This window comes from Mytilus trossulus, unplaced genomic scaffold, assembly GCF_036588685.1.
Source record: "Mytilus trossulus isolate FHL-02 unplaced genomic scaffold, PNRI_Mtr1.1.1.hap1 h1tg000373l__unscaffolded, whole genome shotgun sequence".
Taxonomy (NCBI): Eukaryota; Metazoa; Mollusca; class Bivalvia; order Mytilida; family Mytilidae; genus Mytilus; species Mytilus trossulus.
The window spans coordinates 665,037-690,075 of NW_026963340.1; the positions used below are offsets into that span (position 1 = coordinate 665,037).

At 29.5% G+C, this 25,039-nt stretch overlaps 1 protein-coding gene across 4 annotated transcripts in view; it reads left to right on the top strand.

Moving 5' to 3' along the window:
• The window catches only part of LOC134701920 (homeobox protein cut-like 1), a 79,060-nt gene that overhangs the window by 20,883 nt on the left and 33,138 nt on the right, over positions 1–25,039 (top strand). For all 4 annotated transcript variants that reach the window (XM_063563029.1, XM_063563032.1, XM_063563030.1 and 1 more), the window contains exons 2-6: positions 4,324–4,434; positions 17,593–17,719; positions 18,219–18,356; positions 21,549–21,616; positions 23,433–23,565. In XM_063563029.1, the coding sequence (XP_063419099.1) occupies positions 4,324–4,434; positions 17,593–17,719; positions 18,219–18,356; positions 21,549–21,616; positions 23,433–23,565 (577 nt within the window). The remainder of the gene's footprint in view (positions 1–4,323; positions 4,435–17,592; positions 17,720–18,218; positions 18,357–21,548; positions 21,617–23,432; positions 23,566–25,039) is intronic.

Consider the following 25,039-nt stretch of genomic DNA (forward strand, 5'->3'; position numbering starts at 1 on the left):
TCTTCAAAATTCAATTATCTATTTAGTCTACTTCGTGAACTTTATGATATATATATATATAAAACAAGACTTTAAACTATATATAAATTGAAATAAGATATTGTTTCTTTAATATTTAAAGTTTTTGAAAAAGGATTTTTATAGTTTATTCTTTAATATTTTAAAGTCTATTCAATTTTTTACATGAAATGAGTTCACAATTTGGACGCTAATTATGTTTCTGTATACAATGCATATCCAGATTAAAACTGTCACTAGTCCAGTATTATTTTCAACAAAAAAAGTTCTATTAATGATTAGCAATAAACAGTACACTTAACCTGTGTCCCTGTCAAGTAATTCTTACTGTTACCGTAAACCCTTATAGTATTAGTGAATAGTAATATTTGATGCACAATAGAAATTACAGACTCTTAAAAATTGAATATTCTCCTTAAATTTACAATCCTAATTGAGTTATCTCCCATTTTATGTCTTGTATGGTATTTCAAGAGTTATCTTCTTTTTGCAAGAGTTGTCTCTCTTTAGTATTTTATGATGTATAATTGAAGAAGGTCAAATTCTGATTTTGATATATTAAAAAAAGGGTATTTTCATAATGGTTTAAACAAATATAAAGATGAAAATGTCAAGATTATTGAAAATGGAACAAAAGTTGCAGAAATTTTCAAAATAAATGAAGATGTCAGGCGTGCTAAATAATCTATATAAGAATAGTTATCTATAAGGGAAATAACTCCTCCTGTATTGAATTATGAAGGGGAAGAACTAGATTAACATCTACTGGGTATTAGTAATATTCATAAAGATAGTGACAAATTGAATTTTGTCCCAAATTTCATTTGTGTACATTTCAATTCACACCTTCAAATATGTTCTTTTTTATTATCTGCTGCAAAAAGAATTGAACAGTTTTGCATACAATGACAAATTTGGCAGTTAAGGTGAAAATAATATGCAAGGAAGTAGTATGGTTATTGTATAGTGAAAAATAAATTTGCAATTTAATTGCTATTTGTTATTGTTCGATTGTAATTGAACCCAGGCACTTGTGTATTCAAGTGGATTTTAGTTGTTTTTTTACATCATTGTATATATTTACAATGTTTTGTCAAATATTTCTTATTTTCATTTAAAATCATGATCTTTTTTGTTCGACTGATATCAGATTTAATGTCTGGCGATATAAACAGTCGATACAGTTTTGTTTTTAATTCAGGGCACGGAATATTCATGTTTAATGTGCCGTGGATAAGATTTTGTCATTAATATTCCCGATTTTAAATGTATTGGACTTCTTAACAATTACAAAATTTGATCTTGTCACCATCTTTGTATTGTTCGGGAGAGAGATGCGATGTGCGCTGAAGCAAACAAGACACCCAAAAGGTGAAACGATTGCTGATTGTTTAGGTGTAAGATGATCGAATTTGAATTTTAAATATGTATAGAATTGACCTGATAGGTAAGGATGGGACACAAATACAGCATAAAATTTGATATTTATTATCAAGGTTGAGACAAATTACATAAAAAGTTGTGGAATGTCGGGTGATTTGTAATGAAAATAGGTTTTAAGCACAGCATATTGGTTTCAGATAGTTAGTGGATGATGAAATTCAATGTACCTGCACCTAATCAAACTCTGCATCCATTCAGATCATGGGTTTTATAAACTGCATACTAAATCAAGTCAGCTAGAAAATGATTGCAATGTTCAAGTGTCAATTTATGGTTACATATTGTATGAGTTACTTCCCTTTAATTCAATATCCCTGCACCTATTCAAACTCTACATCCATTCAGATCATGGGTTTTATAAACTGCAGACTAAATCCAGTCAGCTAGAAAATTATTGCAATGTGTTCATGTGTCAATTCATGGTTTCATATTGAGTGAGTTAACTCCCTTTATTTATTTATTTTTTCAAAAGCCTAGCCCATCATTTCTTTTGGTATGGAATATATGCAATTGATACAACTTTATTTATAAAAAAAGTTCTCAAGAAGTTGTTACAAGCTATAACTTTGCTACATTGTTTTGTTAATCTATACTTAGTAGAAAGTAGAAAGTTGAAAGGCTTATTATTTGGTATACAAAATGTGACAATAATCGGACAACACAATAAAATCTGGAAAGAACTTCAGGGATGTAGATAATGGATAAAATATACTACAAGATGTGTATGTTTTTCATGTGTACATTTGTACATTTTATCCTTAACACATAATGTAAAGTGCATTTGAGGGCAAATTTTATGTCATTTAATCATTAGAAATGCACATGTTTAATTAAAAATTAGATGTTTTGATTGACAATTAAAGTTTAGTTATATTATATTTTAATTGATTTGGCATTGGAAATTTACTTTGAAAATTTTTACTTCGAAATTAATTACAACTGATTATTTTAATTTCTAATAAATAAATAAATAAATAAATAAATAAATAGGTCCTTTTTCTAATTAATTTATTCAAACTGTAGTGAAGTAATTAAGCAGAGAATTGTGAAGACAAACATATGGATAAGATATATATAATAAAAAAAGTCAAGATCGAAACCCTACAAAAATTGTTTTTGTAGACCCCTGCAACTTTTAAGATGCAGAATAGCTAAGTATTTGCGCACCATGTTTGGATTTTAACTGCATTACCTGTAATGAACTTTGAACATTGTTAATGTCTTAATTGTCATTGCACCCTTTGTAGGAAATTTGAAACTGTTTTTAAAAATGTTTAGTTGAACTTGTTCTTGGATATAAAGATAAGATTGTAAATTGAGCCATCTTTCATGTCTTTTCTTTTAATCAGGATAATCATATTGCAATGAAAATAACATGCATAGGTGTATCCAGGAGGGGCCCTGTGGGCCTCGTGCCCCCCTTTCGTGGGAAAAATTTGGTTGATTAAATAGGGAATCATTGAAGCATGACTGGAGCAGGCCCCTTCTTAGCTCAGACAATGCCCCCCCCCCTCTTGATCCGCCACTGACATGTATATATATAAGAAGATGTGGTATGAGTGGTAATAGAACAACTTTCAATCCATGTCACAATTTGTAAAAGTAAACCATCAATTATAATAGATCTATAAGTCCTGCAAATTTGCAAACCTTTTAAATCTGCATTGAAATGCAATGTTCAAAGCCTAGAATTGTAAAGTATACTGACTTGCAAACCACTGTGCGTGCTAATCAGAGTTCGAAAAAAAGTGTCAGTCCTCAGGATTTTACCACCAAAATTTTGCATAAGACTGACACAATTTTAGTATTTTTCAATAGAATTAATAGTGAGGACCAGTAGATTTTCTTCAAGGACCACCAGGGAAAAAAAGATTTCGCAAACTCTGTGCTATCATTAAAGAATCTTGTTTTGAACCAGTACATAAAAAAATGGTTTAAAAAAACCTAGTACATCGTAAGTTGTTTTTCTCTTTCTTTGCAATTTGATCTTCTTAAATTGAGTATTCTTGTTTAAAGACACATGAAAAGGAATAAAAAGTAGGTTTTGAAAAAAATCTTAGTAATTAAAGTCATGTTAAATGGGGAAAAAAACCTCAGAGAAGGATCAGGCCATTATCAAGGACACTGTTTTTTTATCCCCGACTCTTGAAACAATTGACTTGGTTTTCTATGCTGGCTTTATGATCATCGAAATTTGATCTTTTTTTTCTGGGATGCCTTCTTAAAGTATCGTTCACGGTTGGATTGTATCAGCACAAAAAAAAACTTATAAATGATTCTTGATCTACGTAAACATTTTAGAATACTACAAAATACTTATAAAGTCCACTTATATGGGACAGTCATCATTAATCATTTGATAATTTGTGACTTTTTTTTCTGAGAGCCTGTCAGTGTCATGATTGGCTATCATAATCTGTGATTGTTGATTTACATTGAAAAATCATGTGACCTTGACCTATCATGGTGCAGCATCTTAAAAATGTCGTGATCATTCATAGTAGACAGAAACAATTCACTTTGGTTTCAGGGTACCAAAGCACCAGGTTGTAAAAAAATCTTACTGTTTTATGAATTAGTGTTGCATTATGGGATACTTATTTAGATAATTAAGCAAACTTACATGACAGTACTGTTTTAATTGGTGACAATTTGTTTAAATTTGGGAAACGAAAAACTGTCATTGAAAGGTACTTTACTTTTGTAAATTTGTGATTTACAGACAAATTGATAAAATGCACGGTGTAAATAGTTGTCTTTTACAGGGTTACGAAGTTCTCAATTTTTTTAATTTTTTTTTTTATCAGTAATCAATTTTTGAATAATTCCTGTTAATTTTAAATGATTTCTTTTCTTTTGTAGAAAGAACTAGACACGACAGCAACAGAACTAGCTAACAGACAAGATGAAAGTGACGCCTCACGTAAAAGATTAGTAGATCAGAGTAGAGAATTCAAGAAAAACACACCTGAGGTGAGTACCCAATAAAAAGTAACAGTTGGCTAGGTAGGTACCAGTGGTTTATTCAGGTGAAGAAGGAGGGGTGTTGTAGAGTGTTTTTAACCACCCTTTGAATCTGAGAAAGATATCATGTTCACCTTTCTCAGTTCTGCAGTAGTATTTTTGAGGTTTAATGCACCCCCCTTTTCATTTTTAATTTATCTGCTCCTCAGGGTACTGGTAAAAAAATCACAAAGTGTTCGGTGACAAAAACAGGAGAAAATACACGTTTGAAGGTTAAAAAGAATTAATAAAACATTAGGGAAAGGGTTGGGTAGATGGGTCAGGGACAACAGTTAACAAAAAAGGGGCCTTCTCCTACCTTATCGATCCCTATACTTTAGTATTAGGGTTCAATTATGGTTATGGGTATTTAGGTGAGGTTTTGTTATGGTTAAGTTTGAGAGTTAGGGTGTTAAATTTTAGGGTTAGGGCTAGTGTAAGGGCATACCAGTAGCCAGGGGGATTCGGACGAACCCCCCCTTGAAAACAAATAAGCGCTGTTAAAGTCAATGTTCTATTCGAATTGTGACTTTTAAAGTCGAGTTTGTGAGTCCAACAAACCCCCCTTTGGAAATTCCGGGCTACGGGCCTGAAGGGTTAGGTATGGGTTAGGATACAGTTTAGAATAAAGTATTGTTTATTATAGATCTATATGGGAGGGACCCCAAAGTTAAAGAAAAAAGTGAGATGTAGCAATTTTTTTCTATTTTTGATTCCAAAATTGATACTGAGTTACTGAGTCTCATACAAAAAAATATTTTGGAAAATTCATTTTTTTTTAAATTCAACTATTTATGTAAAAATCCATTGTCAACATCTTTTCCTTTCATAGATATATGTATTAATTTGCATATGCTGAAGCTAATTTTATATATAAAGCTAGAGTGCAATAAAAAATGATCAGAGGATTTTCATAAAAATATTTATGATTGACAAACTTCTCAGTTACCACAGCAACAAATTATCCCATATATATTTGATGCAACAATGATCGTTTTGTATTAACACAGATATTTTGATTTCCCATTGAAAATATTTATGATTAGTATCTGAAGGATTAGTATTAAAATGCAGGGTGGTCAGAAGGAATGGAATAATGAAGAATGGTTCTTGTTCGGGTACAAAGTTACTTTGATAGTATTTTAGAATTTAAAACCTGTGTTGTTTGGAAATCGTGAAAATAAGGTTTTTGTTTGTCTTTTAGATATGATTGGTTTGCTTTGTAAAGGTTTCAAATTCTTTTTCTATTCAGACCCTTAAAATTGTGATTTCTTATGTGTTTAACTTGTTTTTACAAGGATTACTTACCCGGCCTTTTTAGATTTTCTTATCTTTTATTATATACTTTCTACCTGAAAAAAAAATGCATATATGTTCTACTGGAAAAAATGTGTCACAAAAATTGACCACTTTGCAGTAGACAGTCACATTTCAGTGACGGATCCAGAACTTTTCCTAAGGGGGGCTCGCTGACTGACCTAAGGGGGTCATGCTTCAATGATTCCCTATATAATCAACCAAATTTGTCCGACATAAGGGGGGGCCAGGGCTTCCTGGATCTGCCTATGCATTTTATTATTGATGATGACCTTATATTTAACCTCTAGTCTTTTGATTACTTGTGTTGTCGAATTGACATAAACATCACATGATAGCAATTTTAAAATATTTTGATCAATCAGAGGATCAAGGATCAATTACCAGAAATGTTGTGTAAATCAGGATCAAACTAGGAGAATACATGTACATTATCCAGATTTTGTCAATATTCTAACACCAAATAGACTAAATCTGAGTGAGAACTGCTTCTTTTTTTCTCTTTGTTACTTGAGGCAGGAAACAGACATTGTTTTGCCTAATTTATTGAAATTTAAAAAAAAATAAAATAAAACTGTCAACAAAGTGAACAATAGCTGTCACTTTATCACATAAACTACCAAAATATTTTTCATACAAATACAGAAGTCGTTCATTTACTCTGATTTCCAATTCATGACTCCAGTCCTTATTTTGTAGTATGCCTAAACCTCTGTCTATTTAGCCAGTATTTTCTTTCAATATTACCTTTGTATTAGTTAATTAATGATATTTAAGATCAAGAAAACGATATAAGAAGGAAGTTAAGCATCCTTTAGGTTACGGCTTATTACATTTGTGAATTTCTAGTAGAGAAATGTATTAGGTCGCTCATTTCATCTGTAGAGAAATGTATTAGGTCGTTTATTTCATCTATTGAGAAAAGTATTAAGTTGACTTGAATGAAAATGATTATTGATACAAGATGAAAGTGGATAAGATCCTTGATGGTTTGTCAAAACTTCGACTGTTTGATTAATATTGATGAGGTTATACTTATTGAACTAATGTTATTGAGCTCAAATGTTATTGGAAACAGAGTCATTCTCATAAAAATGATTTTTGTAATTTTGTTTTGGTTTTATTATTAGAAAAAGCAATTCTGGTCAGATTGATTCTTAAAGATCAAAGTAGACATGTGGTAATGTTAAATTTAGAGGCAGCAACTAAACAATACAATAAAAACATTAAAAAACTTATAAATGTTTTCAAGGTCAACATGGAAATGTTTCTAATCAATCAGGTGCTAACTTTAATTGTAAATTAATATTAAATTACCGGTATAAGTAAATAGTTAAAAAAAATAAAGAAGTTAAGTAATTTACTGAAAGTTAATGAAAGTTATCTTTCCTTCTAGAAGCTGTCATGATTTGAAAGCAGGACAAAGTACATCTGTTTTAAAAGCAAGAGCAAAACTTTTTATTTTATTTGTCTTAAGAATTAGTGCAATTTAAAGTCTAGTTAATTCAATGATTTGAAAAAATACAAAATGGACCGAAAATAATTCCATGATTATAAGTAACAGTAGAATCTAAAAAAATTTGCTCTTGTATATTTTTATGTCAAAAAACATTGATGACTTTATCAAAGAGGGAGATTAGACATCTACTGCTTTCAGACTTTTATTTTTTCTTTGAATCAGATACGTTCAATTATATTAATTAAATTGACACTCGTATCCGCATCTTCGTTAATCAACATTGAAATCATATTACCCGATCTTAAGCAATCGCCGAATAGTTTGAAGTTTTTTATCGGGATGACAAGGGTTCAAATCTTTGATCTACTTTCAACAAATGTGCTTTCACTTATGTCAGCATTATTAGAAATCACAAAGAATTGCCAGAAATGTTCCACAGCGCACCATTAAGCAGTGTTTTCATTGAGATGCAATGAATGATGTATATATAATGATTATTTTTGAAAATTTATTCTTTATGTAAGAATATATGTGTAAAAAACATGATTTATAACATATATTGATTAAAAAATAAATTGAATCAGGCAGACAGAAGTCTAAGAAATAATGATCTGTTAAAATGCCATCTGTTGTTGATTAAAATGTGTTTAAGCTGGGACACAAGAACTGTAATTCTATGATATGGTTCATTAGAAACATGATTTTTGGTAACTCTTTTATGTATTGGAGATGTAGAAATGGATTGAGGTACGTGTTAGGGTATAATGTTCAAAAGGAGGTGTTGAGTTTACATCAATAAGATCCATACTACCTGTAGGGCCTTATAATGTTAATGTAATTTATGATGGTAGGTGACTTAACAAGTTCAATAACTCTTCTGACTGGCACAAAAACTATAGAATATATATATATATATATATATAAAACGTCTGAATAATAGTCAACGATTTTTCCCAAGAGGGTGCTGGATCGTTACAAGTAACGATACATGTACACAATAAAATAAATTATATAAACGCCTAAAAAGTGTACATAACAACACCAATAACACAAAAAGGAACTATAAATGTAATTATTTATAAATATTTCGGATAACAGATATCCTTCGTCAGTCAGATTCTGATCTGAAATGAATCATCTTTAAGTCTTATATATATATATATCTTGTGAATGATTCTACAATTTAGCATTATGGCTTTCATCTCTTTGTTTAAAAACAAAATGGTGACAAATTAATCTTTCCAAGTTTTGGAATAAATCTGTTTATTAAAGATTTTAAATAATTTCCATTGCAACATAATGTGTTTGTCTTTATTTTATGTTCTATACAAAGGTATCGTTACCCAACTCAATTTGTTTAAAGGCTACTGTGATTTCAAAGTTGTTAATAAAATGTTTGATCTGGACTTATAATCTGTTTGACTTGATCAACATTGATAATTTTCCCAAATTTGAAGAAGTTCACTTCCTGTTTATATCTTGTCAAACAAGAGCAAAAACTACACTAATGTTTGTGATTTCATGTTGTTGACAGTGAATTATTAACATTAAAAAGTTAATTGATCTGGTCCTCTGAAACCAACATTGATTCTTTTTCCCAAAAAGTTTGAAGTTCATGTCCTGTTTACAACTTGTCAAACAAGAGAAAAAGTAATAAGGATGGACCTTAAATATTTAATCTGATCAGTCAACTTAATGTTTTTCTTATACCAATATTAAAATACTTGCTGCTGGACACAGTATGAAATTATCAGAGATGCTCATTCCCCTAAAACTTTCATAATCATGATAATGGAAAATTGGCATTCATACCATTTAAAAAAAAAGAATTATATATAAAATGGATATTTTACAATATCAACATGATGAAAACCTACTAATACAGCTTTCTTTTACTCTAGGAGTCATGGCACTGATTTAGATAAACTTTAAATTTTTCTTGATCATAAACCTTACCCTAACCTTAAATCTAGCCTTATCTCTCTCGATCCTAACCCTTAAACTTCCCTATCCTATATAACCTTTAAACCATAGATGAACCCTAAACCCTACAGTATAGGGATAAATGTAAAAGAAGTAGTCATCAAAGTTTGATATTTTCGTTTGACATCTATGTGATTGTATCGATATATAAAAGAATTATATTTGATATCTATTTGATTACATTTAGATATTTGTGCTGATGAGGAATTCCCTCTACGGAACCCCAATAAATTATACCCCAATGATCAATGTTGACTTGAATTGATAGATCCTATGTTTTCTGTAGGAAATTGGCACAGTTGGAGAGCTGTGTTAATCAGTCACTTTTCAACATAAAAAGTTTACAGGGATCCTTATGTAAAAGCTTGTAACTTTTCAATACTTACATCCTTCAAGTAGGTTTCCTAAACACTTTGGAAATAATAATTCCATCAGAGGACTTTTAGGGTGGATAATTTATTTTAAAACTGTGTAGATTTTTTTTTTATGACAGTAAAATTTAGATAATGTTTTACATGTCATAACTTTGACTAAAATTATTAATAGATTAAATTTGAGGCTGTTTTTATAATCAATTACATTCTCTTATTGATTATCCTGTATGTGCCTCATAATGAAAGCCTTGTACCAATAGTCAAAAAGAAGACATGTGATTTTCTAATCAAAAATATTTGAGTGGCCATATTATATGACACTTTCTGATCTGGGACAATTTTGAAGAGTTTATTGAGGGTAACTACTTATAATGCTGGGGAACATAACAATTTGATTGATGATACTTATTTGTAAAAATGAGGTGATTTTCTGATATTTGAATGTCAAAAACAGATAGTTTACAACACTAACTAATCATGTTACATGGTGTTTGATTTCAAATAAAATCATCAAGTCTTAATTCTTTGTTTTGCAATTTTACTTGTTTCATTGAGTCCTGGTTGTGTCAACTTTCTGTTTTGCTCTCAGTCTTTCAAATGTCTGTTTGCCTTAGTGTCAATTTTCTGTATTGCTGTTTTTGTCAACCTTCTGTATTGCTGTCTGTGTCAACTTTCTGTATGACTGTATGTGTCTCCTGTCTATTGCTGTCTGTGTCAGATTCAGGTATTGTTGTCTGTGTCTCCTGCTTATTGCTGTTGGTGTCAGATTCCTGTATTGTTGTCTGTGTCAACTTGTGTATGACTGTATGTGTAAACATTTTGTATTGTTGTCTGTGTCAACTTTCTGTATTTCTGTCTGTGTAAACTTTATGTATTGCTGTCTTAAACTTTAAGGCTGTCTGTGTCAACTTTCTGTTTGTGTCATCTTTCTGTTTTGCTGTCTGTGTCAACTTTCTGTATTTCTGTCTGTGTCAATTTTCTGTATTGCTGTTTGTGTCAACTTTCTGTATGACTGTATGTGTCTCCTGCTTATTGCTGTTATTGTGTCAGATTCCTGTATTGTTGTCTGTGTCAACTTGTGTATGACTGTATGTGTAAACTTTCTGTATTGCTGTATGTGTCAACTTTCTGTATTGTTGTGTATGTGTCAACTTTCTGTGTATTGCTGTCTTAAACTTTAAGGCTGTCTGTGTCAACTTTCTGTTTGTGTCATCTTTCTGTATTGCTGTCTGTCAACTTTCTGTTTGTGTCATCTTTCTCTATTGCTGTCTGTGTCAACATTCTGTATTACTTTAGTGTCAACTTTCTGTATTGCTGTTTGTGTCAATTTTCTCTATGGCAGTCAGTGTCAACTTTCTCCATGGCTGTCAGTGTCAACTCTCTGTATGTGTCTGACCTGTCTATTGCTGTTTGTGTCAATTTTCTCTATGGCAGTCAGTGTCAACTTTCTCCATGGCTGTCAGTGTCAACATTTTGTATTGTTGTCTGTGTCAATTTTCTGTATTGCTGTACGTGTCAACTTTCTGAATAGCTGTCTGTGTCAACTTTGTGTATTGCTTTCTTAAACTTTATGACTGATCTGTAAATTACAATTGGACTGCATGTAGATTCACTTTCTGGAGTGTACATTCCATGTTGTAGATTATCCTCTTGGAATACATTTTGGGAATGGGGGTTTTCTTTTTGGTGTAAATCGACAGTAATTCACCATTTTGGAATGTAGATTCCCTTTCAGGAGACTCAATCCCCGTCTGATGAAGGACTGTAAGTGTCCTTATTGGACTTTTAATTCCCCTTTTGGATTGTAGATTGACCTGCAGAACTATATATTTTCTTTTGAGATCGCAGATTTCCCTTCAGGACTTAAATAGATTCCCCTTGGAACTGTACATTTCCCTTTAAGAATTAGATTCACATGTGAGACACTGTTATTTTAATTCCCTTACAGTCCTGTTTATTCCTCTTTCACACACACCTGTAGCCATGCCATGGGGTTTGAGGGGTTTAAACACTGTTCAAGTCAATGCTCTGTTTGAATTTTTACTGTAAAAGATGCATGAGTATCCTGGATACGACCCTGTAGAACAAGTATAAAAAAGAAGATGTGGTATGATTGTCAATGAGACATCTATCCACAAAAGACCAAAATGACACAAAAATTAACAATTATAGGTCACTGCACAGCCTTCAACAATACTGCATAGTCAGCTAAGTCAATTTAGGTGTGAAAGAATTAACCAATATCAATAAATATTTTCTAAAATCTGTTATATAAGGAAGGAAGGAGAAAAAAAATAAAAATCCTAAAATGAATATAGTGTTTTTGGTGGAATTCCACTTACGTTAGTAAGTCAGGAGCCTCATTGGGTCCACTTGACTATCAAGTGTTTTGATGCTGATTTGTATCTGAACAAAGAGTAAACTGGAGTATTTATAATTGACTGTGAGTCATTAAGATCCTTGTAAGAGTTGTCATTGAAACCACTTTATGTACTTATGTTTATGACAAACAGATCAATTGTTAGGCACTGATGGGCAGTAGATCTAATATATAACTCTGTGCACACCGAAGAAAACTACCGCCTTCTAAATTTAGGTTATTTTTTCTGAGAAAAGGAAATGTTTCCTTGAAATTAATTGGGTTGATTTGTAAAAATTTTGCTAAAATGTCCTGAGTGACAGTTTTGCTCAAATTATGAAGATTTTTTTCATGATGCATATGAAACGTATAGTTGTGACAAATAACAGAAGCAGACAATTTAAACTTTGAATTAGGACAATGATATATAAACATATAAGAAATAAAGTTACCAATGTTAGAATCAAATTTTTTGTTATTTTATAATAGTTGACATTAATCATTTCAATTATGTAATGGCAAAAATAAATTTGTATTTGAAGCTGTGTTGATTGAAACATCAAAATAAATAGTTTACAAAGGAAAGCAACTGTCATGTAACAACTCAAGTTTTTTACCAGCTGATATATAGCTTATTGCAATTAGTGATTGCTTGTAATATTTTAATTTTAGGATCTAAGAACTAATGTATGGGTTAATAAAATGACTGAAAATGGCCAAAACCCCATCTATTGGGAGGTGAAAAAAACCTTAGTCCAAGGGAGATCAATTAAGTCTTATAGGGAGACAACTTAAGTCCAAAGGAGATTAGTTCAGAAGCAGAGTACTATATCTCTCTCAATTTAGCTTGTGTTGAAGAGATTATTATATAAACACATGAAAATGACAAATAAATGATTATATATTTGTTTTCGTATACTGTAAAAGCAGAAATTTTTGTGGAGGATTTAATAACGTTTATTTCGTGAAAAGAATATATCAAGAAATTAAAACCCCCACGGAAATTTTACATATATATATATATATATATATAATATCATTTAAATTAAATGGAAACTACGAAATTAAATGCCCATGAAATCTTTTATGGAGACAAAACAATGAAATTTTAACCCCACCAAAAATTAATGTTTCTACAGTGATTCCAAATAAAATATTCAGTGAACCTTCATCAACTAAACTTTAATTAATTGTTCCACTTTCATCTCAATAGAACTTTTAACTCTGGAGGTCAGTAGCCTAGTTTTTGACCTGGTCAGTGACATCAGCAAAAACATTACACCATGTTAGGATCCCTGGAAGGGCCTCAGCAAGTATCAATCTTTCTATGATCTATAGAGAAAAACAAAGGCATGAAGAAAATCAGAATTGACATCTAATGATTTCTCACTTCTGAAAATAACAAACACATCTATTAATGTCCTCCATTGTCAAAGTACAGTATATCACTTAATCTGTTACTACACAGAGGTGCCCCCAGATAATCTCATCAAACAGTTTTGACATAGGTGCAAATCTTCATAAAATAGAATAGCACCTATGTATGAATTTTGATCAAATTTATTAAGCTCTTCGATATTGGAGGAATAAAGATATATATTTCAAATAATTTTGACATAGGTGGAAATCTTTATAAAAGAAAATAACTCCTATGTATGAATTTTGATCATTATTAAGCTCTTCAATATTGAAGGAAATAAAGATATATATTTCAAACCTTTTTGACATAGGTGCAAATTGTCTTAAAATAAAATAACTCTTGTATGTTTGAATTTTGATCAAACTCAATAAGCTCTTAAATAAATATTGGAGGAAATAAAAATACATATTTCAAACATTTCTGAAATAGGTGCAAATCTTCAAAAAAGAAAATGACCCTTATTTATGAATTTTGATTTAAACTTAAGCTCTTCAATATTAGAGGAAATATAGATATTTGTATTTGAGGTTTTCTAATCACAGTTTAATGGCTTTGATATATCCATTGAATGATTATTTACAATATCAAACTTCTATCTATCAATCAAATGATCAATTAATCAGTCAATCAAATTATCTAGTCCTGTTTCAGTTCTGTTTAATTTGAATGTACTGTGTTTTTTCATGTTGTAACTTCTTAAATACCAAAGTTACAAAAATTGAAATTTCATACATTATTTGTCAAAATGAAATTGATAAGAAAAAAAGATGATGAAAAAAAGAGATAAAATAAATAAAATAATAAAAAAAAAAAAAGAAAAAAAGAGAAACATTCAAAGACAGCAACCCAACATCACATAAACAAGTAAATGATATCAAAATTAATATAAATATAGTGCCTGTAGATCTATATTGTCACCCCAAGAAACAAGAAAAATTGTGTAAATTTAAATAACATAGACCTTAAAATAGATCTGCAATCAATACCAAAAGTCACATTGGGAAAAAACATTTAAAGACAACCATTGACAAGGCCTGATTTTTACGACTGTTCATCTGTTTGAATAAACTAGTTTTGGAGATGCCAACCCTCCCCCTTTTATTTTGTTCACCAGAACAGTTTTGTTCTCGATAAGTTTGCCAATACCATGAATGCAAGCATGCACTCTAGACTTAATTCAAGTCCATAAATTTCTGTCACAGAGTAATTCAAAATTTTAATCATTTTGCTAATGAAAAAGAATATCATATTCCTTGATTAACAAAGTCATCTTTTTTCGAATATTTCCCCAACGCGATCCTTAGATTAGCGTAATCCTGACATCACCGTTTCTACAAAATAGGATGTCAATATGTCTAACCCGATTGTATATTGCACATTTAGATAACTGATAATATTTATATATTTTGTCTTATCTAATATGATTTAATTAACATCCATCATGGCAGAAAATCCTGACTTTTTTGCCCATGATTTTGTCAATGTTAATTAAGTTTAGTTTATGCTGCGATTTGTTGGCATGATGTGGTGACCCTAGATAAACCCTCTGTATCAGAATCGTTGATTTCATTGGTGATTAGCTTGTTAATAGGGATGGATTTATATGTGAGGCCCTAAAGGGGGTATACGGTAGATAGTAGGGGGATAGAATTTTTTTTCTATCCCCTTTATTGAAATAAGGACTCAGACACTGATTTAAAATTTTCAGATGAAAAGGGAGACAAATCATTTTGACAGCTGAAAAACAGCTGATTTGACAGTTAGAATCTGATTAATTTGTTTAATTGATCACTAAACACTATTACAACACAAAAGAACAAAATCAATTTCAATGTGAAACAAAAACTCAAACAAAGTTTGAAGAATCCTTAAAGTTTTTTAAGTTGAAACTTTAAACTATTTTCTTTCATAATATCCTCTATCAATTATCAAATTTCAATTGACATTTGGTCATCCTTTGTATTTATCCATTAAACTGCTATCATTGCAGAAAAGAATGATTTTAATCATTTGTCTTTCTTCTAGATTAATCGTTAAATAGACTTTGGTTTTTCCAGTAAAATGAAACTTAAGAGTAATAATTATTACTTCTCAAATTACAAATCAAAAGTTCCCTTCGATATAGCCTCAGGTCACACAAATTGATTGGATTTGATGCCTCTGAAAAGGGGAGCAACTGAGCTGATTTATTGGTGAAAATGATAAAAGATGAAGTGTGTTTTTTATCAAAAGTTTGAAAATTGATGTTATCAACCTGGTGTCTGTGTTATTAAGATTCATACAACTACACAATTTTAGAAAATTGGATCATTTAGTGAAGAGATTAAATTACAACTGGTTTAATCATCTGATCATAATCCTCAGTGATTGAATGAAATAGACATGAAAAGGACGACTGAATATATTTCAAGTAGGAAGGAAAATTAGTTTTGGATTTAGTCAAATGTTTATTTTTTAGCTGATCACTCAAGAGGTATTACGTTTGTACTATTTATTTTAAATTACAGTTCAAAAGGAAAGTTGATAAACAACTTGATCATATATTCATAACATGACCTCATTTATAGAAGTTTTGAACTTTAAAAATTTGTATTAAAATCAAATTATGTATATATGGTAACATTAAGCGATCATGTGTTTAAATGGGATTTCCAAGAATTAATCTTCCACACCCTGTCAGTCTATTTATAGATTTATCTGTCCTGTTGAATTGGATGATTTGTAAATTGAGATAGTTTTTGTCCTTGTGTGATATCTGTGTGATAAAAAAGAGAAAGACAAAAGGAAAATAACATTATATCAGTACTTTTAAAAATATAAATTTGATTGTTATTATAAAAGTGAATTAGGTATAATAACAATACATTGTATGACCACTTGAATTTGTCCCCATAACTTAAATTAAAATTTGTACTTTTAATTGAAAAAAGGGGGTGAGGAAACCAAAAAATTAAGAATGTCAATAAAACTTTTAAAAAAAAAGAATGCATGTTAATTTGTCATATGATCGAAAATTAATGTCTTTTTGGTACATTTGTAATCAGATAGAAATTATAAGTAAGGATGTATAACATTAACACTTGGAAATAGTCTGTTTACCTGCACTTTCTACTATCAAAGACTTAAAGTTTTCAAATTCTTTGGTGAATGTGAGTCCTCATAGTTTCTGTTGGAGGAAACTTAAATGTTTGAGACAGATGACTTAACTTTCCTTAAAGTATTACTGACAAACATCAATAGGCATATTCATAGATTTTATAAATTTTCAGGGACAAGGGAGATAATCATGGTGTTGTGGTTTAATCCACCATTTTCTACATTTGAAAATGCCTGTCAGGAATATGACAGTTCTTGTCCATTCGTTTTTATGTGTTTTGTTATTTGATTTTGCCATGTGATTATGGATTTTCCAAACTGATTTTCCTCTAAGTTCAGTATTTTTGTGATTTTACTTTTTATTCTAATTGTCATTTAATGGATTTGCTAAAAGCTGCAAATTCATGAGTTTGTTTTACACTGTTTTTCAAACCAATTGATTAAAAGAATAAAGTATATCATCTATTTCTCTGTCCTTGTCTTAGGGATTATCTGTGTGAACTAATTGTACTGTAACTTTATTTATAATCTCACTTACACAAACATACAGTAGTGTGTACAATATAGCTCAATAGTTTTAGATAATCATAAGTTAGATATGTTATCTGTTGTTGTCATTTTTCACAAGAAAAGTGTTATTTATAATTAAATTATACTGAACTCAACTGATGGCTATTGTACTGACAACTAAGTTTTTGAAGGTGGTCAATTTTTTTAATTTTTTTTTTTTAGGGGGGGGGGGATATTGAATTACTGATAGCTGAAATTCAAATGGATTCAGTTGTTTTATTTGTTTATAACTTAAAAGCCATTTTCTTGTCCAACACAAATAAAGATAATTAGGGACAAGTATTTGAGCATAGCATGCAGACTAATTTTGTTTCAACACATTGTGTGGGAATTTCTCGCTACATTGAAGACCTGTTGGTGACCTTCTGCTGTGACCTTCTGCTGTTGTTTTTTATATGGTTGGGTTGTTGTCTCTTTGACACATTCCCCATTTTCATTCTCAATTTTTTTTTTTTACATATAGTATTTAACATGAATAACAAATGGTTACTTGAATACAAACTCTGATTTATTAATCATTAATGACAATGTTTATTTATTTTATTTTCAGGATGTTCGTAAATTAGTTGCACCATTATTAAAAAGTTTCCAAGGAGAAGTAGATTTTTTATCAAAGAGAAGTAAAGCAGCTGAAGCAGCCTTCTTGTCCATTTATAAGAAACTTATTGATTTACCAGGTTAGTTATCTCCCTTTAATGGAGCAGAGTTATCTCCCATTGTTCCTCTGAAATTTTCAACTTATTTGTTTGTCTTTTAACCAAATTAATTATTATAAGATATGTTTGAAACTACAATTGATAGCCGAATAATTATATATTGTAAGTCTCTCATGTTCAGAAAAAAATGATTTATAAATAGCATGTATGCTGTACGGTGACCTATAGTTATTAATGTTTGTGTCATTTTGGTCTTTTGTGGATAGTTGTCTCATTGGCAATCATACCACATCTTCTTTTTTTATATATATACAAAGAGTAAGCCTAACAAATATTTTCCTGTTTATTTTACATAAATGTATGATGTTGTTCCCAAATCAAAGAATGTATTTTGAAAAGTTTATATTGAAGACTTTCTTAATATTTTGAAAATATATTTACCCGTAACATTAAAGTTTATGATGTTTGTTTATCAATAAGATTTCAAATTAAAAACTTATGACAAACTTATATATTTTAGATCCTGTTTCTGTGCTGGAGTATGCTACAACGATACAAAAGAAAGCTCAGCGAGTCGTAGATTTAGAAATAGAAAACAAACAATTGCGAGATACACTTGATGAATATAACCATGAATTTGCAGAGGTGAAAAACCAAGGTAAAAATGTCTTGATTCTTGTCCTGAGTTTTGGAAGATATGAAGTTGGCACTTCGTATCATTGCAAATATTACTTGACCATATTTTATTTTGCAAATGAGATTTTGTCATATTTTCCACTAAAAAAAGCTTATATACTACCTCCAAAATTGATGGAAAATGATTATGGAAAGTTTCAGACAATCATAAGAAATTTGACATTTAGAATTTGACTTTCATCAAAACTTTTCCTCACATTTGGTAAGTTGATTTTATGTTGGGTGCTCTGATTCTGTGTTAAATTGTCCAAATTTTCATTCTTTAACAAAAAAAATTAAGTACATTGTAACTCATCCCTGGCTTGTTTTGACATATGATGATGAAAAATTGAGTCATTTTCTTTTAAAAAATAAAATAAAATAGAAAAATTAATTGTCTTTTGTTTTAATAAATGTTAAAACATAAAGTAGTGATAGATACACAATTAATGGCCCATTATAAAATACGTGGACAGATTTGTAAATTGACGGCTAATTCAGATATACAAAAAAAATCTGTTTGTCTTGTCAAAGTTATAATGGCCTGAGGTCGAAGACATGCATGTCACTGTCATTTCTGCTTTCTGACCGCCTATCGTAACGAGCGTTTATTTTAATTAGATTATTAATTTACATATTTGTTATTAATTAACGCTCAGAAGTGAAAAATTGTTGAAATAATTAATGACGCTTAATGAGAATTTTATCCCTTTTAAACTTTGATATATAGAATGGTTTTAAATTTTAAATGTTAGTTTGTTAGAATTATTTTTTATGTCATTGTAAATAGTCATTTAAAAGGTTATATTCCACAAAAATTTGTAACTATAAATGAAACAGTTTGCAAAATATATAAAAAGAACCTACCTGTTAATATAAGTTATTCTTAGTTGCTACTGACCCCTTTTAGATTCATACTAAAAGGGTTAGTTAAAATGCAGAGGGGGTCAGGCCCAAGTTAAATCCCCTTTATATTTTAAGGGGTCAGTAGCGAACCATATAATGAATATGTTGTACATTAGACTTTCCTGCAATGTTTTGTATAAAGATAAACAATGAAATACAATAACAATAATAGAAGATCACAGTGACGTGATACAACACCTTTGAAATTTACTAACCCTCTACTTCATTGCTAATTTACCCTTGTTGTGATAAAGAAGATCTAGTGTCATAGAAAAGGGAAAGGTCATACTGATTTGTTTCTTTGAGACTTGTTATAAAGTATGGAGGGGAGATAATACAGTAAGACAAATTTTAAATGTCGTTTAAATATATTTGGCAAGGTCAGATCTTGTGTGGTGTGGTGGGTTCCAGGTGTTGGACCTCTTATTTTTTTTTAATGATAAATGCATTTGAATGGGAACATATAGTTAGAAGTCCCCCTTTTTATCCTAGGTTGGGAACCCTCTTTAAAAATGGCTGGATCCACCCCTGTTTGGAAAATTATGAATTTAATATAGATAGATGCAACTCAGGTTCCATTGCAAACACCAATACATTTGAAAATGACTTTGAGAACTTATTCACATTTGTAAAGCAAAGTTTTATTAGGGGATTACAAAATCCATGATAAAATACAATAAGAAAAATGTTTTTTAACAAATGAAGAAAAAAAATTGAAAATTTAGAACACCCACATATACAATTTCATACTTTTTCATAGGATTTTGTTGCTATTCATTTTTCTCTCAGAATTGTTAACTGTGTCTGGTTGTTCTATTTCCACATACAGAAAAAGAAAAGTTACTCATAAAACATGTACTATAAAGTTTGGATTAAACATATATAAAGAGAAACTTTCTTAATTTAAAAAAAAAAAATATACTCATAAACATGTACTATAAAGTTAGGATTTAACATTTATAAAGAGAAACTTTCTTAATTTAAAAAAAAAAAAATATACTCATAAACATGTACTATAAAGTTAGAATTTAACATATATAAAGAGAATCTTTCTTAAAAAACAAATATATATATATACTCATAAACATGTACTATAAAGTTAGGATTAAACATATATAAAAAGAACCTTTCTTTAAATTAAAAAAAATAATATACTCATAAACATGTACTATAAAGTAAGGATTTAACATATATAAAGAGAAATTTTCTTTTTAAAAAACGAGGATTAAAAAAATTGTCTATATAAATGTCACTTTTAGTTTACAAGAATTGATTAATTTATCGTTTTCTGATCCTTTATTTAGACAAGCTGATTTCACTTTATAGAGAATCAATTTCCTATGCTCCGGTACGAGTATAAGTAAATTATTATCATATTATCGTCAGCTTTGGTGACAATACAGATCGCCTGTGTATACATCAAAACTCTAAAACCCATTGATCTTACTATCAATTAGCTCTTAGTGGATTTCAAATAGAAATTGTGATCGATGGAGATTTCCAATTTTTATTCCAATTTAGTAGAAAAATCAATGCAATTTAATGCACTTTGGGACAGCAGTATTAATCTTATATGTAAAAACTCATATTTATCAATTGGTTACTGAACGATTTTTCGATTTCCAAGTCTTTGTTTAAAAAATTTCGAATTAATGCCATGGCAGTCAAAGTCTTCTAAAATCAATTTTTATTTTAAAAATTTGGGATTCTTTTGAAGTTTTGACACATGAAAGTTCATTTTGAGCAATCAATCTTTATGATTAACATTTTTTTTTTTTTTTGTAGGAAAACGGAACAAAAACGATTGATAATCCATTTCTATCTGATGTTTGAATTTTATCAATGCACTTTGCATTTTAATGCACGGGACAATATAGACAAATCACATACAAAAAGATGTGAAGTTTTTTTTAATTGTCACTGAGGCAGAAATTCGATCATACATATTTGCATGATCTTTTCAATATTCCGGATATGTCAGAAAGTAATGTGAATATTTCAATTTTTTTTAAATATGAAATTAAATCACTTTATTGAAGTTTCATTGTTATAATAATCAATATTTCAAATTTATTTAAATTTTTATATCTTTAAAGTTCTTTTTGTGTACCTTTGATAAATTTTCAAAAGAATGCAATTATATTGAAAATAGATAATCATTTAAAATTTCCTATAAATAATTTTTGAAAAAAAAAAATGTTTTCTTTAATGAAGTGCATTCACTTGATCAAAGGGAGGTAATTGATTTTTTTTCTCTCTCTTTTTACAGAAGTGACAATCAAACAATTAAGAGATAAACTAAAAGACTGTGAAGAAAAGATAGAAGCAACTGCTGAGGTAAATATCTGGTTCCCTAATATACTGGTTACTATGATTTCTCTAGAATTTAGAGAACAGGTAAACACTTGGTTTCATGACATTAAAAGTACAAACTGCTAGTATTGAAACTATAGTATGTACTCTCAATTCAAATTGATTTGTGAATACCATACTTTTACTTGTGGTTCCAGGTAAAAGCATTTGTTATGATGGTGTCTTATATTGTGGTTTTTGATCAGAAATTTAGATTTGAATATCGTGAGGAACTTTAATTTAATTTAGGGTTTTAAGGTTAACCTCAAATCATTGATTGACACATGGCACTCTCACCTGTATTATTAACCTACAAAGAAGCATCCATATATTGGGACTAGTCATTATAGGCCATATACCATCAATTTGTATACTTGTGACAAACTTTTTAACCATCAAAATGTCACATCACCTGAATTCCTAAGATTAGGATGGAAAAAAATGCACATGTTTTGAAGCAATACAAGAAATTGGTGTCTTTGTTTTAAAAATATAAATGCAGAAATAAAAAAAAAAAGAATTTTGAAAACATAAAAATTGATAATATGATTATTTAAAAAAAAATAGGACAACAGTAAAATACCAACATGATCTATTTATAGAAATTCTACTGGAAGTCAAAATCTAATGATGTTTAACCTGATCTATTTATAGACATACTACTGGACAGTAATAATTGAAAGAATGTTTGACAACGCATGATTTAGAGCTAGACATATTGTTTAGACAACTGTCAATTGTTGGAGATCACATGTTGACCTTTGGACAATTTATTAGGTTCATGGCTCGTTGACATAGACCTCACATCTCCCTTTGGTGTATCTCTTTGTTTGTCAATGGTAGCTGAAGTCTTTCTGAGTTCTAATTATGTGAACTTCATCCTGGTCTTTTGTCAATTTTTTTACTGATTCCTTAAATTTTATGATTTGAAATGCATCTTGAATAATTTTGTTAATTACTGATATATTGTTGATGAATTATGCAAATTCTCTGTATCAAGGTCATTGGACATGTTGATTTTTGTAAACCACACCAATTGACAAACAAGCGGGAAAACTTTCATATTTTATTTTATTTTGAAAGAACTGATTAATAGATATAAGAAGGTGTGGTATGAGGGCCAATGAGACAACTCTCCACCAAAGTCACAATTTTTAAAACAAAACCATTACAAGTGAAATGTCTGTTTGAAGTTAAAATGTAAGATTCCTATAGCTAAATCACATGTTTTGACAAAAAAATAGAAAAATTTTGTATTTTATTTTCATTTCGGAAGAACATAATTTTACAAATGTTTTGTTTTTATTTGCAAATATAAGGTTCCTATTTCGTAACATCTCTGTTATATTGACAGCCACAGTTGACAGTTGTCAGCTTACGACATAGACAACAAGAAATAAGTTATCGTCTAATTTACCTATTGGCTCGTCACGCTTCGCTGGTTATTAGTTACACACATTTCAAATCACTTGGTCTTACGAATTACGGAATGGGTGTGTATGAAGATCAATCACGTAAATCATTTGTCTTGTCTGTGTAAGATATATTGTCATATATTAAGTCGTATTGTCAGATCCACTCAAATAGTCAAACTTTATTGCCGAAGTCGGACTTGAAAAATCTGGTGATTTTACGAAGAAAAAAAAATCAAATTTATAATCAATAATTTCTGAAATTTTAGAAATATTTTTGATTATTGTTTCACTTGTGGGTAAACTTTGTTCCTAAAGTTGAATTAGTATTTTCATCAGGAATTAATGATAATTGGACAATAATGTGAAATTTTCTGTATCAAATTTAGGCACGGACGAAAGAAAAGGAGAAGGAATTACAAAGACTTTTTGCAGATAAAGAGAGATATTTGCAAGAAACACAGTTAGCCGTTGCAAAAAAACTCGGAGAAGCTGAACAGCGAGTGACAACCCTTCATGCAGGTAATTTTTATCGTGGGGAGTCAGTAAAATTTGTTGTTTGACCATGACCACAAACCTCAGAATTCATGAAAGCTTTCAACTTTTATAAAATAAAATTAAAGAAAAAACAACAAAGTTATCTTTAAAGTATAATAATAAAAGAGATTTTCAGCATTTGAAATTTCATATTTATATCCAACAATTATTTTCTTATTATTTTCATTTTATTATGATTTTAATTTAATATTATTGAAATGAAAATTTTATAAAATTAAAGGACATCAATTTGTGTATTAGTTGTGTTTCAAAGTTTGTTCTTTTTGTGTGGAATTTTCTTCAAATAGATCAGAGAATTTCATATCTCTTGACAGATTTTACATAGATTCTTTGTTTATAAGATAGATGTAGACTACATGTAATTATAAATTTTTTGAATTATTTGATAGTTCATAATTTTCCAAAAAGTTCATCATAATTGTAAACTCTTAAAACTTAACAAATAGATCATATATGACATGGATTGTATAAATTAGTATTATTCAATTGTTTCGTTTTTAAGACATTGCAATGAAATATTCCTTAGCCAATTTGCAATAAAGTGTAACTTGCCCGATTTGAAAATCTAATTCAAATTACTATGATATCGTACTTTGTAAATTCTTAAGAAACAATTGTTGACATTTCAATTATTATAATTTCCTAATTTTAAAACTTGCACCTTCATCACTGACCAAACCTCTTAAAAAAATAACCTTAATATTTCTAAACTATTTCCGAAAGTTACCCTTAAAAGAAATTTGAACGTGATTGTTTTTCAAACTTGCAAGAAATAAATGTAAAGGGCAAAAAACTGAAAAGATGAATGCAGGATATATTTATAAAAACATGAGTGACACATGCTAAGGTTTCTGTTGTCCACTTATGCACTTGTCACCTTATTTCTGAAATCACTATTAATAGATACACATAAGAATGTTTAGTATTTGTTTTTGCTTAATTATTTTGAGAAAAGAAACAGTAGTTGTCAAAAGCTATAACCTAGAAAAGACCTGTTTTGTTTATAATTAGCTAATATAATTGAATTTTATTGATTAGAATTATAATTATTATTTTTGCTTTTATTCTTTTTATTTTGTTAGTAAATGTATTAACTCGAAGAAATTATTTGCTAGATGGTTAAAAATTTACTTTGATGCTTCTTTCGAAATAGTCTTATTTATGTTTCACCTATTTCCAATTTGTCTATTTTCTATCAATATGATACATTATCAGTCATTAATAGTTCTAAATAAAGTAATTCATTTTAAAAATATGAATGTATTCATGCCATGATTATTTTATTTCATCTTTACTTGTTCCCAATAAGTTCTATATGAAAAAAATTGCTTATTTTGTATATTTAGTTTAATATTTCATCAATGATAGAAACTTATAAAATACCTTTCTGCTTGCTGGTTAAAAAAGGCTGTATTATTGCAGAGAATGTTGCATTAAA